The 16,425-nt window shown below is 43.0% G+C and overlaps 2 protein-coding genes across 2 annotated transcripts; one reads left to right on the top strand and one right to left on the bottom strand.

Moving 5' to 3' along the window:
• The first annotated feature begins 262 nt into the window (after positions 1–262).
• On the top strand, positions 263–7,997 carry sec23ip (SEC23 interacting protein). The gene is made up of 18 exons (XM_070915836.1): positions 263–395; positions 1,224–1,729; positions 1,888–2,095; positions 2,192–2,385; positions 2,572–2,661; positions 2,754–2,874; positions 3,160–3,249; positions 3,348–3,489; positions 3,803–4,011; positions 4,102–4,199; positions 4,438–4,608; positions 4,876–4,971; positions 5,067–5,249; positions 5,337–5,492; positions 5,830–5,932; positions 6,511–6,693; positions 6,780–6,942; positions 7,232–7,997. The coding sequence occupies exons 1-18, from the start codon at positions 263–265 to the stop codon at positions 7,311–7,313; spliced, it is 2,928 nt and encodes a 975-aa protein (XP_070771937.1). The 3' UTR covers positions 7,314–7,997.
• csgalnact2 (chondroitin sulfate N-acetylgalactosaminyltransferase 2) lies at positions 7,492–14,484 on the bottom strand. Its single transcript, XM_070915837.1, has 8 exons — positions 14,373–14,484; positions 11,248–12,094; positions 10,945–11,161; positions 10,684–10,785; positions 10,405–10,583; positions 10,215–10,309; positions 9,672–9,753; positions 7,492–9,583 (listed from the first exon to the last, which is right to left on the bottom strand). Exons 2-8 carry the CDS (start codon positions 11,897–11,899, stop codon positions 9,291–9,293), a joined length of 1,620 nt encoding a protein of 539 aa, XP_070771938.1. The 5' UTR covers positions 11,900–12,094; positions 14,373–14,484; the 3' UTR covers positions 7,492–9,290.
• Between the last annotated feature and the right edge of the window lie 1,941 nt (positions 14,485–16,425).

Here is a 16,425-nt window from a genome sequence, read left to right as displayed (position 1 = left end):
TAAGTAATCTATTTGGCCTGTAGGAGGCAGTAGTGAGAGAGAGAGTTTGTTTTTCCTGCAACCAATGAACTGTGGCCAAATGACCTGCGTGGTTGTAGCAGATCTATAAACGATGTGTGAGCCTGTCTCGCCGTACGTTGAGCCACTGTTGATGCTTTAGAGATCTTTAAAAACTGTGAGGGCTGGGGAACAGGCTGTTTGGAGAACTGAGCGTGTACTGCCTGCCTCCTCCGGTAGTGGCTACGTGTAATTCTTGGGGAAAATGGCAGATAGAAAAAATAATAATGCTGCCAACACCAGTGCAAATTTACTGTTCAGCGCCGCTCCGGAGTTTAACTTCAATCTGCCTTTCATGCCAGTGAGTCAAGCCACTGGTCCGGCGGTGTTGTCAGGAGGTGAGACGAAATACCTACTGAGGAAATGTCTAAACATTATCGGTGTCCTTAGCAGGCTAAGCTAGCTAGCTAACCGGGTTCCTGTGCTGCTGTCAGCTGTAAAAGTAGCTGAAACAGAAAGAAACGGTGTCAGAGCTCACAGTCGCTTGTCAGGCAGGCTAGCCTAATAAACAGTGATGTGGTTTGGTCAGACTGTCCCTGTCTGATGTTTTATTATTACATGAAGACGATGTGTAGAGAGATCATGTTATCAAAACATTCTCTGTTAAGTCTTAAAATTGGCCCCATCCTTCCAACTGACACATTTAAAACTGGTGAAATTAGCTATATTTTGCTGTAATCTGGGTTGTAGTTCAAATGGACCTGTATTTTTACTTTCACTGCATCCTGGATCTCAGGTGTCTCTTGTAATGAGTACTGATATAATATTATATAGAGCTGAGGTGATTGGTTGATTAATCAGTTAGTTCGAATAAAATTAATCGATTTGAATCGTTTTCCAAGGAGAAACACTGGTTTCAGTTTCTCAAGTGTGAGGATTTGTAGCTTTTCTCGGTTTTATATCACTGTACATTGAATATCTTTGGGTTTTAGACTGTTGGTTTGACAAAACAAGTCATTCAGTACATTTATCTCTGTTTTCTGGCATTTTGTAGACTGAACCATTGAAAATAATCGTTTGCTGCAGCCCTGCTAGTATATGCACATGCCCACTTCCCCTCTTGTGTTTAAATGTGTCAGGTGTTTTGGATGGCCCTTGCAGGCTCACGAATAAATGTGCTCACTTTTCCTTCAATTTAAAAGTTTTACTCTGTTTTGATTCATTAGATGATTCCACTGATGTTGGAGAAGAAGACAGCTTTCTAGGTCAGACTTCCGGGAATGGACCAGCGCCCTCTACATTCAACTACTTCTCCAGCCCCGTAACCAGCAGTGACCCGTTCGCGTCCATCGGCCAGTCACCATGCCCACCGCCGGCCCTGTCAGCAGCCCCGACAACAACAGGCCCGGTTTCTGTTCCCAGTAGTGTCGGCATGGCTCCACCACCGCCTCCGGGCTCACAAATGAACCCTGTTCCTCCGGCGTTTGGGAGTGCAGTTTACCAGAGCCCTATGGGGCGCCACACTCCTCCCCCCACCACAATGACCCCACCACCTCCCCAGATGCAGCCACAGAGCCATAACCCGTACCGACACACCCCCATCAGCAGCAGAGCCAGTCCTTATATCCCAGCTCCAGAGGTTCTGCCACCAACACACACACCTCAGCAGAATCCATATTCTCTCAGCTCCCCGCCTCAGACATTCCCGCTGTCAGGACCCACATTCACAAAGGTACACATAAGCTAATCACTCACTGTGTGGGATTTGTTTGTCCAGTACTTGATTAACTCATTAAGTTAACGAAATGACTGTCAAGAGCACGAGCTACAGCCTCGAATGTAATCATCATCAATGATTTTATAGTCAGATGTTTTTTCTTCTCTCCTCAGCCTCCTCCCACACAGATTCAAGCGCCTCCACCTTCAGCCACCACTGCTGGAGCTTTAGTTCCCGCTGGTCCCATGATGCCATACAACTACAATGTCTACGAGCCTGTTCAGCCGCACTGGTTCTACTGCAAGCAAGTGGAATCAAAGAGCGTCTGGCTTCCTTTCAGTATCATTGATTCCCTTCAGCTGGAGGAGACCTATAACTCAGGTGTGATGAAGAAATCAGAGCTAACCCTGGCAGTGTTGGTGCTCTCAAGCTGTGATCCGCTCTAACGTCTTTTTTGCGGGCTTTTTGTTCCTCCAGTTCAACCGGACCCAGAAAACGTGATCGTGCGTACAGATGGGGGGCGTTACGACGTGCAGCTCTACGACCGCATACGGACTCCAGTGTACTGGGAGGAGGAGCCTACAGAGGTCCGGCGCTGCTCTTGGTTCTACAAAGGGGATACGGATAGTCGCTTTATTCCTTACTCTGAGGAGTTTAGCAACAAGCTGGAGGTTTGTCTCACTGCTACATCTGACCAGAAAACAGTTGTTGTGTTAATAAAATGTGTAATGTGTAATAAAATCTTTTTTGTTACATTGCTTCTTCCAGTCAAACGTAATTCTTCATCCAGAGTTCTTCATCTCATGTGCAATGTTTGTATTGTCAATGACTGTACATACTTGTGTCTTCAACTTCAGACAGAATATAAGAAAGCCGTGTCTACCAACCAGTGGCACCGCAGACTGGAGTTCCCCTCAGGAGAGACCATTGTCATGCACAATCCAAAGGTAAACCCTGGTGTGATTAGTGTTAAGTGGTGGTCCTGTGATTGTGACTAATCCTATTAGTTTGATTGAATGAGTTGTGTTTGTGTCTGTAGGTGATTGTGCAGTTTCAGCCCTCCTCCTTACCAGATGAGTGGGGAACAACTCAGGACGGGCAGACCAGGCCCCGAGTGGTGAAGAGAGGGATCGATGATGACCACGATGAAGTGCCTGATGGTAGTCAAGTTCCTCTGTACCCAAGTTCATTTAATCAAAGCGTAGGCGCTTATGGGGAAGAAAAACCCCATAACTCAGCTTGTACTATGTCATTTTAGACCCCCCGTGTAAATGGAAATAAACTGTGTGCTCATTGATCCAACCAGAGTTCAGATAGAGATGTGGCTTTTCAAAGGACATAAAACCGTAATTATCTGTGAGATGCATTTTAATGTCAGGTGCATGTTAAGATGTAAACAGGGTAATGACTGGCTGCAATATCTCCATCCTGTGCACCTCTGTCAGGTGAGCTCCCCAAGGTGGATCATCTTGTGTTCATGGTTCATGGAATCGGTCCTGTGTGTGACCTGAGGTTCAGGAGCATGGTCGAGTGCGGTGAGTACCATACAATCCTGACGTTTGCCTTCATTGGTGTACCTTCCATGGTGACAGTGTTGTAAATAAATAAACTGTACAAACCCTGGTGCTTTCAGTGGACGACTTCCGCAGTGTGTCACTGAAGCTGCTGCATAGTCACTTTAAGAAATCGCTGGACGAGCACGCCATCAGCAGGGTGGAGTTCCTCCCTGTCCAGTGGCACACGGCTCTACATGGGGATGCCACAGGGGTGGACAGGTGAGCAGAGGCGGGTTTATGCTGGCTGTGGAAGGTTTTGATCAACAATGTATTTTTCCGTCTGTGGCGCTCAGCCCTGAGTGCAGTTATTGCTATTAAACACCTTTTAAATACAGGTTACAAATCTAAAGTTTCAGCTTAAAAAAAGGCTCTAATTTCCTGAACCAGCTGGCAATGAAGGAACGTGTCACCCAGTGCAACAGTGGAGCTCTGTGGCACAGAGGAAGGAGATGCATCAGGCTGTCAGGCTTTAGCTACACATGTCACATCACCAGACGTATCCAGACTTGTTTTATCTTATTTCTCTCTGTAGGAGGATAAAGAAGATTACTTTGCCCAGCACTGGACGGTTACGTCACTTTACAAATGAGACTTTGTTAGACGTCCTTTTCTACAACAGTCCCACTTACTGCCAGACCATCATGGACACGGTTGCCCAAGAGATTAACAGACTTTACGCCCTGTTCATGGAGAGGAACCCAGACTACAGAGGAGGCACATCAGTGTCCGGACACAGCTTGGGTAAGAAACCCGTTGATGAGCTTCTACACCACTGGCTTTGTTTTTTCTTCAGTTCTTCACCTAGATTGTGTTTCTCCTTTGTTCTCGCAGGTTCCCTGATTCTCTTTGACCTGTTGTCCAATCAGAAGAACGGCTCTCCTGCACTGGCCGCACCACTCATACCCACCACTAATGGAGACACCCAACAGGTCAGACGTCAGTTTATTTCATTCATTGAACATGTACAGGGACATGTCATCTATTATCCCTCTAATCAGTTGAAGAACATCAGATTTTGAAATTAAAACACGGTGTATTTATGCCCCCACCGAATGTGACCTAATAATTGATCATAAACCTTTTCAGTTTTTTGGCATACTGATGTGCATAATGGGTCATTTAAACATAATGTTGCATTGTAATTGTAAATTCTGCCTCTCACATCAGGTGACAGCCCCCGTTACACAGGGAAATAATGCCGTCCCCCCTCCAGCTGTGGAAGAGGAGCCCAAAGAAGACGGGGAGGAGTTTGAGGATCTTGCTGCTATGCTGGAACATCTGGGCTTGTCCGAGTACAAGAGTACCTTTGATGAGGAGAGGATCGACGTAGAATCTTTTGTAAGAATAAAAGCCTCTTTAGTGTTACCTATAAATAGTAAGTCCATGGGGGTTTGTGGTCGACAAAAAGGCCAACAGTGTAAAAAATAGATGTGGTTAAGGACACGGTGAGACATGTTTTAAATGCTTCTGTATTGAATTGCTCAAATCTGGGAGGTAATTTGATAACAGCTGGGGCTGTTGATGTTATGATGTTATTCTTCACGTATCGTTTTTTATAAGATAGTGCTGGCTGTGTGACTTTGTCCCTCTCTGGCGTTCTTCCAGCTGATGTGCACAATCGAGGACCTGAAAGAGATGGGAATCCCACTGGGTCCCAGGAAAAAGATCGCCAAGTTTGTCAAAGAAAGAGTGACCAAGCAGGTACGTTTGTCTCTGGAGTACCTGTGAGGCCTGCGAACCGATGGTGATGAACCAACAACACGCTTTGTGTCTCTGTCTTGGTTTCCTGTACGCAGGCCGCACGCCAGGCAGCCCTGGAGAAGAAAGCAGAGGTCAAAGAGGTCAGTCAGGTCGCGGCGCCTCCTCCGTCAGCAGCAGCTGAAGCTCCACCTGATCTCACTGTGAAGAAGCTTCCAGTGGGCGGCACTGTCTCCTCCATCCACGTCAACTACAATTACTTTGAAGTTGGCACTGGGCAGGTGAATGTGATTGCGGGATGATGTTAAAGCTGATTCTGAATTTGTCTTGACATTTAATGAGAACTTCATTTTTGTTTTGTTCTGCAGGTGTCAGTGGTCTACCACGCTCTGGACTTCGAGCCAGTGAATTTCTTCGCCTTGGGTTCTCCGATCGGCATGTTCCTGACGGTCCGAGGACTGGAGAAGATTGAAGAGGCGTACCAGCTGCCCACATGCAAGAGATTCTTCAATATTTACCATCCGGTATGAAGGAGTTACTGCTAGTTGAGCTACACATGCTCAGAAGTTATGCACCCACTTGGCTTGTAGCTTGTTTGTTTTTTTATTTTGATTTCAAGTCTGTACATATTATTGTAGTGTGCAAAGGCATTTCATTCAGTCACAATCAGCTATAATTAGTTTGTTACATATTTAATATCGTCACATGAACGTAGTAATTTCAGCCTTAAGCCGACACGTTAGTTACTCTGTATGAAAATACAATCTGTGTAGCTAAAGGTAGAATCAGAGTGAGACGAAAGCTGAGTCACTTTATGCATTACTATCTGATGGCTTCATCAGTGACATCATTTTCTTTCAGTTGGACCCGGTTGCGTACAGGATTGAGCCCATGATAATACCAGACTTGGACTTGAAGCCTGTTTTGATCCCACATCACAAAGGGAGGAAGAGGCTTCACCTCGGTACGACACGTTTCTTCCAGATAACTAGACCTCTGTTGTCGTCATGCATTTTGATAACACATTAAATGATGCTACAAGTAAATTAAAGTGTCATGAGTTAATACTGAGTGCTGACACAGTTCCATGTCTTCATAAGAGAGTCGTTGTCTTGTGTCCCTGCATGCTGTGTCCTCTGCTCAGGCCTCTCTGCCCCTTAAGGGCGGGGTGCCCTCATTTGTGTGGAGGCAAAATACAAAGGCTCTATTGTTACATTGAACTTGCTGTGGTGTAATAAAATGGCAAAACAGAATGAACAGTGATTTGCTTTTGCAGAAAAATTTAAGCTGAAGGTCAAAATGAAGATGGATGTTTTTTAGAATTTTAACATTAAGAAGAGGACAATATGGACAATTGGTCGTCTTGTTTCATTTTAAAGACAAATAGATGTCTAATAATAGTAAAATAATTACATTTGTCAATTTCCCTCTTCATAGATATATGTTGGAATGCCAGAAATTGGTTTTGGTTCGGATTAAAAAAAAACTTTATTGATTACATGTGAAACGCGTTTTCATGCCGATGGATTGAATGTGTTTCAGAGCTGAAGGAGAGTCTCTCCAGGATGGGCTCTGACCTGAAGCACGGTTTCATCAGCTCCCTTAGGACCGCCTGGCAGACCCTCAACGAGTTTGCTCGCGCTCACACGGGGTCTGCCCAGCTTCAGGCTGAGCTGGCCATGGTAGCCAATCAGATCGCAGAGCAGGAGAAGCAAGAGCAGGAGGGTGAGCTTCTCTCCGGTTTGTGACTCTTCACTCGAGTTATTTATGTTTTGTGTGAGATTTTTGACGTCCATGCTGGTTTCTCACAGAGCACAAGATCCCAGAGAGCCCTGAGCCACAAAGAGAAGAGGAGCCCCAGGTGAAGATCGGGATGCTGAACGGAGGGAATCGCATCGACTACGTCCTGCAGGAGAAGCCCATCGAGAGTTTCAACGAGTACCTGTTTGCCCTCCAGAGTCACCTCTGCTACTGGTACAGAGAACTTCATGTCATTCAGGCTTTTTACCACTGCATGCTAACAATAGTTTAAAATGGAATGCATCCAGCTTCTCAAATGTGAGAATTGACTTTATAGTAAACTAAATATCTTTAGGACCCTGAAACCAAAGCAGCTAAATAGAATTCAGCCATAATTCATTTTATTCTTTACACCTGGGCTTTTCCTACTGTGACAAAATGTCTTCCATGGAAAAACGGCATGAAGCTCAAGCACAGATGAAGATAAGACCTTTTCTATTATAACACTTCTGTTGTTTTGTAGGCAATCTGAAGACACCGCTCTGCTGCTGCTCAAAGAGATCTACAGGACCGTGGGGATCCATCCAGAGCAGCTAGCACATTAATACAATGAAGTACCTGAGATGAAAATAAGCCTGTATGAAACTTCCCCATTTGGTTTATTTCATGTCCTGGATTTTGATTATGCTTTTTCCTTCTTTTATTTTGTATTCATGTAGTTTATTGTATACAGATGAATAATACAATTGTATTATGCCATTTGTCTTAAATTAAGAAAGCTTGTAGATTCAAAGACACTTGACAAGTTTGATATTACATTTTTATAGTATAAATTATAGAACTGGTCAAGTTTACTGAAAATATGCATCATCAAATCAAAAGCAGAAATGACATAGCAGCAGTTAATGCAGCCTTCTTGTAAGTTTTATTTCATGGCCAAAATGTCAAAATAAATCATTTCCTTGCACAGGTTCTTTCTGTTTGAATTGTTGTGCTCTGCTGAGAGGAAGACAGACATGTAACATTTCTCCTGCAGGGTGAGGAGACTTTAACACTATCTACAAAAAGCTGTAATTGTAATATGCAAAAACACTGAATAATTACAGTACAGGATGAGATGCAAGAATAACCTGCTTTCGCTGTGAGAAGAATAAAGCACTTCTTGCCTGCTCTACGTAGAGTTTTGACAGCTGTACTCATTAACATTACGCCTCTAACCTCTGTGACTGTTGAGCTGCAACATCCGCTCTCATGGGATCGAATAAAATGATCAGGCCTACAGCTGCGAACACCGCTTCAAACAAACAATCTCTTCAACATTTCATTTCATTTCGCTTTAAACCTGTAGGCACGTACGACGAACGCGTTCAACTCGCATGTATGAAACAAAGAAAGATTAGAAAAGTATTTACAGGAGTGGCTGTAACATTCAATCTCAGTCCAGTATTAGGAATCATACTGCTGTGAGCGATTCTCACCGGGCAGAAATGACAAATCTTTATTATTTAGACAAATAATACTGGTCCACACAGACCTGATATCATAGCCCTGCATGCTATAAGCACATCCTTGCTCCTGGCTCTTTAACTATTTAAATCAACATGCTTCTCTGTTCAACTGATCACTTGGAAGCCGTCATCAGCAAAATAAGATGGTGACTGTCACATAAAACACACAAAAAGGTCCCTTTTTTTTTTTTAAAACCACATTTTCAGTCTGAAACAACCTATAAATATACTAACAGAACAGTATGGCTCCATACACAACTGCCAATATGCTGTAAAAGGTGAAAGATTGTACATTTCTCCGATCTTGTATTTGCAGACAGCTGGGAATCAGTAGAACGTTCTTGTGAGGTCAACTTGTACCTTAACTTCTGTAGCTCACCTGATAAGAGTGTGTACCATGTATCAAGGCGTAGTCCTTACCTTTGCTGCAAGTCTCTCCCCTGCCTTTCCTGTCTCTCTCTCTACGGTCACCGTCAATAAAAGGCAAAAAGCCCCAAAAATATAATTAATAGAAAGTGCAACGTCTTATTTTTCCTTTTGTCAACAGTAAATAAATAGTTGTCTAGCTGGACTTGTAACTAGCCACTCTAAACGTTGACAGCTGAGTGTGTTTGATCTTGTCTCGGCTGACGTCACATTCAGCAGTGAAAGGCAGCGGAGCAGCAGCGTGAAAACGGTTGCAAGTCAGGTGCTGTGTTTGAAGCAGGCTCAATGACTATGTTTCCCAAGATAATAATGGCATGCTTATTGAATTGATTTTAATACGTAAAATACAACGTCCACCTAAATCCAAAGGATATATTACTTGTTACAGGTGTAGGTTTTCCTTCAGCAGGTTAAATATCACCAATTTGATCGTTTACTCGCGTTTGATTCTGCTGTGGCTCTTCAATACGAGTCGTACCATGCTGAGAGGTTACACACTGATCAATGCTCGTTTTTGTACATTCATTTGTCTACAGCTGTGCGGTGAAATGCAGAAGGATCCATGTAAACACGTCTTGCAGTGTGTTGATATAGTCAGCACCTCACAGTCTTTAACGTTGGAATGACGCTGGGTGTGTGGAGGCTTGTTCAGTCCTCTGTTTTGCTCTGAGTCTTGAAGGCCTGCTTGCGAAGGTGAGCCTCGATCTCCTCGCGGAACACCAACATGCCCAGGTGAGAGTGGGAGGCCTCGTTCATGGCTTTGGACTGGATGCACATGCGGTACTGCTCCGGCGTCAGCTCGTCTGCGCACTGCTTCTCGTGCCACAGGTGGAAAAGGCTGGACACCGGCGTCCGAATCACTATCAGGTCGCTCCGAAGATACTTCCTGTACAAGTGGACGTCTTCCACACCCCAGCCTTTGACTTCGAGGTCAAACCCACCTGGAGGAATAAAATCAATCGTCAGTCAGCGTTATCAGTTGTTTCTGAGTATATTAAGTATGAATCACATGGAGTGATCAGTGCTTACCGATATTCAGGAAATCTGAGCGATACTGACACGTCATTCCAAAGCCAAAATCTCTCCAGAATCCAGCATCTTTTTTGTGAATCTATTTGAAAAGAGATTTTTTCATTTTAAATTAAAGTCCCCTTCCACTCAAAATGTGTTTCGCTTATTGTTACGTCACTTTGAGCTTCACTGTGCTGCATGATGTTTGACACTAGAAGACCGTTTTCACGTTCAGCTGCTGAAGGGTTTCTCTGCGTTCACCTTCAATCTGAGGTTAAGACGTGTACGTAGAGCAGGATTTTGTGACATCACAACTAGTTTGGAAGCCAATCATGCAACTTATTAAGTGTGATGTAGAGACTTAAACCTCTGGTGCACATGCACAGAGAATGGACTTTCCAGTGAAGACATCTTGCATCCAGTAGTTAAAGTTTTGAAATTAACAATATTTGCACATTCAGAGATTCTGGATGTTTCGATGTGGGAGAAGAAGTAGACACAGATTTAAATCATCTTTCTAGAAATACTGTTTAGAGCTAAAATGTGAACTTTCAGTCTTACCAGTTGGAGTTCAGCTGGTGGAGCCAGCTCCAAATTTCCATAGACTATGGCAGGATTGTACAGACTGAACACCACTGGATAGAAGACTTTCTTATCTACAAAACAAAAAGTCAAGTACAACTTAGTATATTCAGTGACACTCGACCTGTAAACATCAAGTGAATCTGAGCAGTAACATGTATAAACGTACTTGGAGCAGAGTGGAGGCGACAGGTGTTAAGGAACTCCAGAGTAAAGTGGATGTCAACGTCACAAAAAAACATTAAGACGTCGCCTTTCTTCCAGGCGTGGGCTCCGATATCCAGCCCCCGACCTCGTGAAAACTCCTCGTCCACTGGGATCAGAGTGTAATTGGAGAAGCTCTCCTCCCTGAAAAACAACAAATGCAGTAGTTCTAAATTCCCATGACACATTACCCACATATCTTGCACAAGCATACCAAAAGCTCTTTCTCAGGGAAAGGACAAACCTTGACAGTTTTTCCAAAGAAGACGTCACCTCCTGAAGGCCCTCCTTCCCAAAATAAACCACGGTGAGATGTACTCGTCTGTCCTGCTGTATGCACACCTCCCTAAAACCAGATATTATGCATTTTTCAAATGAATTAAGAACACTACATATCTTATTGCACAACAATGATGAAAACAGGCCAACATTACTGAAAGCACATTTGAAGAGAACATGCTGGGTCATGTCTAGAAGACAGGAACAGTTTCTGGTTCAGTCTCACCTGAAGTTTTGTAAGAACTGTGAGAAAGTTTCTACTCTGCCCGCCAGCGGCACAATGATGTTAATTATCATTCCTGATGTTTCTACAGATGTGCTCCTGACTTTCATTAAGGGACCAAAAGGCCTGAAGAGCGTGACGTGGCGGAAGCTGCTGGAATCCTCTTTGGCAAAGAAGAGCTCGTAAAGCGTCCCTTTGTCTCGCTCTGTCCTGTACAGTCCTGTGAAATAATATGAGAAACAGCGCCACACTGAGAAAACATATCAGTTACAGCCATCGTTCGCAGTCAGGTAGTGTAGATATTACCTTCAGAAAAGTGACCCTCTGTGTAGGTTTGTCTCTGCATCGGCATGTCTTCCTCCACGCCATCCTCCTCATCAGGGTTGTTGATGATGTCCAGCGCAGCCTCGATGACCTCCACCAGCTCGTCCCTGCGGTCTTTGCGGACGGGTTTCTCCTCTGGGTGCCGCGTCAGCCCCATCTCCAGTTGGTACACCTTGGACGAGGTGAAGCTCTCAAAGGGCACCAGGGCATACTCGCTGGGGAGGCGTGCCCCTGTGTTGACCTCAGCCTTGTCGATCTGAGAGTGCAGGTACTCCAGCAGATCTCCCGGCTCTTGGTCTTTAGTCTCAGTCAGGCCCTGCACCCCGGGGAGCTCCTTCTTGTCCTGCAGAAGCTTTAACTTCTCACTCATTTCCTGCAGCTCCTGCTTGAGCTGGGCAATCTGGCGCTTGAGACTGGCGGCACGGTTCAGGTGGCGCTCCTCCTGTTCCTGCAGCAGGGCCTGGTAGTACTCCTTCCCGTAGGCCTCCCCTGCTAGGCCGGGCAGGACCAGGCTGGCATCAGCTGGAGGGGTGCACTCCAGCAGGTATGCGAACAGCAGCAGCACCAGCAGCAGGAAGAGGCCCAGGAAGAGCCAGCGGACCCGGCCCTGGAACGGCAACCCCCGCCTGGGCATCACACTCGCATACAAGCTATTGCTGGCAAGTCTGCATTCTTTCCCCCCTCTGATCACATTACTCACAATATGCCTCTGCACATCATCTTAGAGGTTTGGAGGGGCGTTTCATTTTACTGGGAAGGTCTTGTTTCTTGGCTCCAACCTAACAGTGTCTTAATACATTTGTCCTGTGTAAATCCATGCGATGATCATCTAGGGAAAATCACAGAAATCCACAATGAGACAAAAGGTCTTTCACTTCACAGGGAGCCACTAGTGAAGACATTTCTATAAATAGTTCTGGCTCAGATTAAAACACTGGGGATCAACAGATAATCAGACAATAACACTGTCTAAATACAACACTGTTACTATTCAAGCAACCAACCTGCCAGCAACAATTTCATTCAGTCAGTGAATAAGACATTTTTCTGTGACAACATGTTCAATGTGTGTCCAACGTCCACGAGGATTTTACATTTTAAAGATTCAACTGAAACCTGGAGAGACAAGGAATTAGCTACACCTGGAGAGCTAGCACACGGTAGCTAGCGCTCAGCTAAACAACAGCACAGAGAGAAAACTGGGGGGCGAGTTACACAGCAAGGTACTGGAGATTGACTTCCGGTTTAACTGCTGCCATACCAAAATAAAAGCACGACTCTCTCCAGAACGGCTATACAATTAACTGTAGATGCCATAAGGGACCTCTTGGTATGGAAGGATGCAACATCGGGACAAAGTGTTTTAAACAACCACAGTATTCATATTCATTATCTTGTGACTTCATACAAGGCCTTATATCTGTGTTCTGAATGGTTTCTTCAGTTCTGGTGCCGGGCGGGAAACCCTCAGTGTCTAGCCTTGCAGTGCTTATACACATAATCTTATCCACCACATATCACACACCTTTGTTGCTAGAAGGTCACACAGGCAAACCTACAGATCCAGCCGTCAGCACACAAAGTAATGCTGTTTTTCTATCCTGACACTTGTGGTCTTCACCTGGCCCCGCATGTGTAAATCAGGTTCAAGACGGCTATAATGAAAACCAGCAGGGCTCTGAGTTCAAAGGGCCAGAGCTGGAAACCACTGCTGTAGTAGTTATCAAACTATTTCTTAGTAGCTTGACATAAAAGAGATGGGTTTTTTTTTTTTTACCTAAACACCTTTTTCTTGTCCAAATCCACTGTATTCCTAGTGGGTACCACTTTTTGTTTTCCTCTTGAAAATGAGAGTTTAATGCCACCATCATGCAGATATCCAGCAGTCTAATATGAGCCTCCAAAATAGCAAACATAATAACTACTTTATAAACATAAACATGACATAAAAATATTTACCAAGGGGCCGGCCATTCTGCTGATGAATGTTTTAACCACTCAAAAAAAGAGGAACCAATATCAAACATTGCACTTTGAGAACTGCTTGTTGGACTATTTTTATGCTGAATTTAACACAGCCCATCCACAACTCCGAAAGGGAAGTCATATTTCACAACACAATGTGTACGTATATCACACAAACAGAGACAGACATTAAGCTTACAGCGTTTGAAGTTCAGTAGAGTTCAATTAATGACAGAAACAAAGCACAGCATGTATCAGATCTGCAACCCCTGGAATTGTATGTTCATGGTGAACCACCTGGGAGGATTTCTGCTTTGCACCGTCGGTGACATTACACATTAAGCTCTGTGGCTTTGTCACTTTTAAATCCAAGCGGATCACTTATAGGATCTGCTTACTCAACATACAGCTTGGTTTGTGTGTAACACCCTGACACTCCTGCTACTTTGACATAATAAACAATGTCCTAAATGTATCTTGGCTTTGTCTTCTTTCCAGCCACCAAGGACTAGGATAAAAATCAATGCAACACGGGTCTGGCTGGAGCCTACAGTACAAGTTTCACATTGTAATCATCGTATTGGTATGAATACACCGTATGTCTCAACAGTCTTGGTGGCAGTAAGCTCATAAAGACTACACATTCATACATCAACAGGGACTCGTAAATTCCAGTGAATTTACTTAATTGTTACTACTTAAGCAGACAAAAGTGGGTTGTGTTCACAATAAGATTGTTAAGAATAAGTCTGCCTACATCTCAACATGATGATGATTTGGCTGCTCTTATGTTTAAATTAGAAAATAAATTCTAGTTAATCTTGTAAAATAAAGCTTTACAGTGAGTTTGGTATTTAAATTGAGTCATGCACATACTTTGGCCATCGTTCAGAATTATTAAGTTTTGTTAAAGCTACTCAGAACACGGCTCTATAAAGTGTGGCATCGAATCTAAGCACAATTTGTCCCCCTGGAAATTGTGATACTTACACTTACAGTTACTTTGAAAAGCCCAAACCGGATATTCACAGGGTTCTGCAGCTAGCTTAGCGATGTCCGGAGCTTCGCTACGCTTTCGGGATATTTTATATGCGTTAGAGAGCCGGCTTAGCAGATGTAATAGCGTGAAACCAGTTACTCACCTATTCCCGTCTTTGTCCATTCCTGCCTCTGCTTACAGCCGTGGATTTAGTATAAAACCAGCAGCGGCAGGTTGCCTGTGTCGCAAAATGCCACGGAGCAAAGAGAAAAGAGTGGGTCGTAGTCTACTTCCGGTCAAAAACTAACCAATGGGAGCTTTGCAAACGAGTGTCGTCATCAAACACGCTGGAACTCCTTCTTCATAATAATAACCTTTTTATTATTAATAAGGCGTTATTATTATTATTATTATTATTATTATTATTATTATTATCACAGAATTCCAAAGACTATATCTTTTTATTCCATGTTTTATCAATGCATGCACTGTGGACATAAACACAAGTCTATATATTTATTGTAATTATTAATTACAAGCTTAATTTGATTACTAAAAATAAGCTTTATTGTTTAATGACTTTCACAATTATTTCATAAGCCCCCAGATATTTTCTTCGTCTTTTCATTAACTACTTTTTCCCCCTGTTGTTCTAACTGGAAAAACAACTCTCTTATCTGTGATGATACACTACCTGACAACTCTGAATTGGATTACCACTGAAGTGGACTCTAACCGGAGACAGATCACTTGTTTAATGTTCAAACATGGGATCTGTTATCACTGTGGTGCATAAAGTAAACCAGGAAATGTTCCCATGAGGTTCTATTTTTAGTCATTTATTAATTTCCTTTATTAATTCCCATTAAGGCCGGCTGGAGCCTTCCATTACACTGAGACACCATGGACAGGTCACCAGTCTGTCACAGAGCTATTTTAGTCAATACTTTAATCAATAATACTTTGTCTTTGCTTTCCTTTCCAGCAGATACTGATGTAGTGTTTCAGTCACAAAGGAGTCAACCAGCTGATTCAGAACAGTGAAATTTCACCGTTTCAAATTGTACCTGTTGTTGTTACATCAAAATTACAGAGTCAAAATCCTAATAATGGAAGGGATGAAGTAGGAAGGGTTGACAGGTTTAATGTTTTGTTTTGTATATTTTAATCTTATAAGAATCCCACGTCCTAGAATCAATATATCATCCCTGTAGTGATGCCAACCTACTTAAGGCATCTTTTGTTTTATGTCATAAACAAAATGCACAGGCTGCTGAATTTTATGCTCAAAATACGGTGACATTACACAAGTTTCTGTCTCTAAAACCTGAGAAACTTAAACAGCTTCTCAATATTAGATATTTGCTTACAGCCAAAACAAGAGAGGAGCAGAGTTGAGACTCAGTGGAAATGGAAAAGGCACACAAAATTTGCATTATTCTGCAACAATGAATATTTACACATGAAGTGGCCTCTGTGGACAGATGCTTTCCAGGCCACTACTGCAAATATTTAAGAATGATTTAGAGTATAATGAACAAATCCTGTCTGGAGGTGAACTGAGGCTAAACATTATAAAAAAGATTAATTAATGTAAACCACCAAACATAAGCTGCATTTTGTACCAAAAAAAAAGAGATCAACATTTAATTAATCACATACAGAAGCTTACTATTATGTTTAAAGACATGAGGTGAACAGACATACTGCACATTTTGAGTTTATTATTAATTGTAACATAATCAAATAATAACATCATAACAATGATAACACTCATTAGTTTACATAATCATACTTTTTCCACAAAGATTCCCATTACAGCGAATCAAAAAGTGAACTGTAGTCTGACACGGGACACAATCTACATTACGTCCCATGTCCTTACACTGGAGTAGCACTCACTAGTTGATATTTCTCATGTAAAAAAACAAAACAAAACAAGAACAAAAACTGTTCACTGAACATGTCTGCGTTACTTTTCTTTGGCAAGAACAGTTTTGAAACATCTTGTGGGAGAAACACAAAATGGGTCTTTGACATTTTGAGGAGCACAATCCTCGAAAGTAGAAACTTTACATTTTCAGAACAAAGTTCAGCATTTTTGCTTTTGTCCACTCCAATCCCAGCTGTCTACAACAGGTGATGGTAAAGACGTCCCTTTTAATTCCTGGGCTGGAACAAGATCTTCACAGTCGCACATTAATAATTGGAGGCTA

Source organism: Enoplosus armatus, chromosome 12 (genome assembly GCF_043641665.1).
Source record: "Enoplosus armatus isolate fEnoArm2 chromosome 12, fEnoArm2.hap1, whole genome shotgun sequence".
In the NCBI taxonomy this organism is placed as follows: domain Eukaryota; kingdom Metazoa; phylum Chordata; class Actinopteri; order Centrarchiformes; family Enoplosidae; genus Enoplosus; species Enoplosus armatus.
The sequence above is the reverse complement of the archived record's forward strand: the minus strand, read 5'-3'. Positions and strand labels throughout refer to the sequence as shown.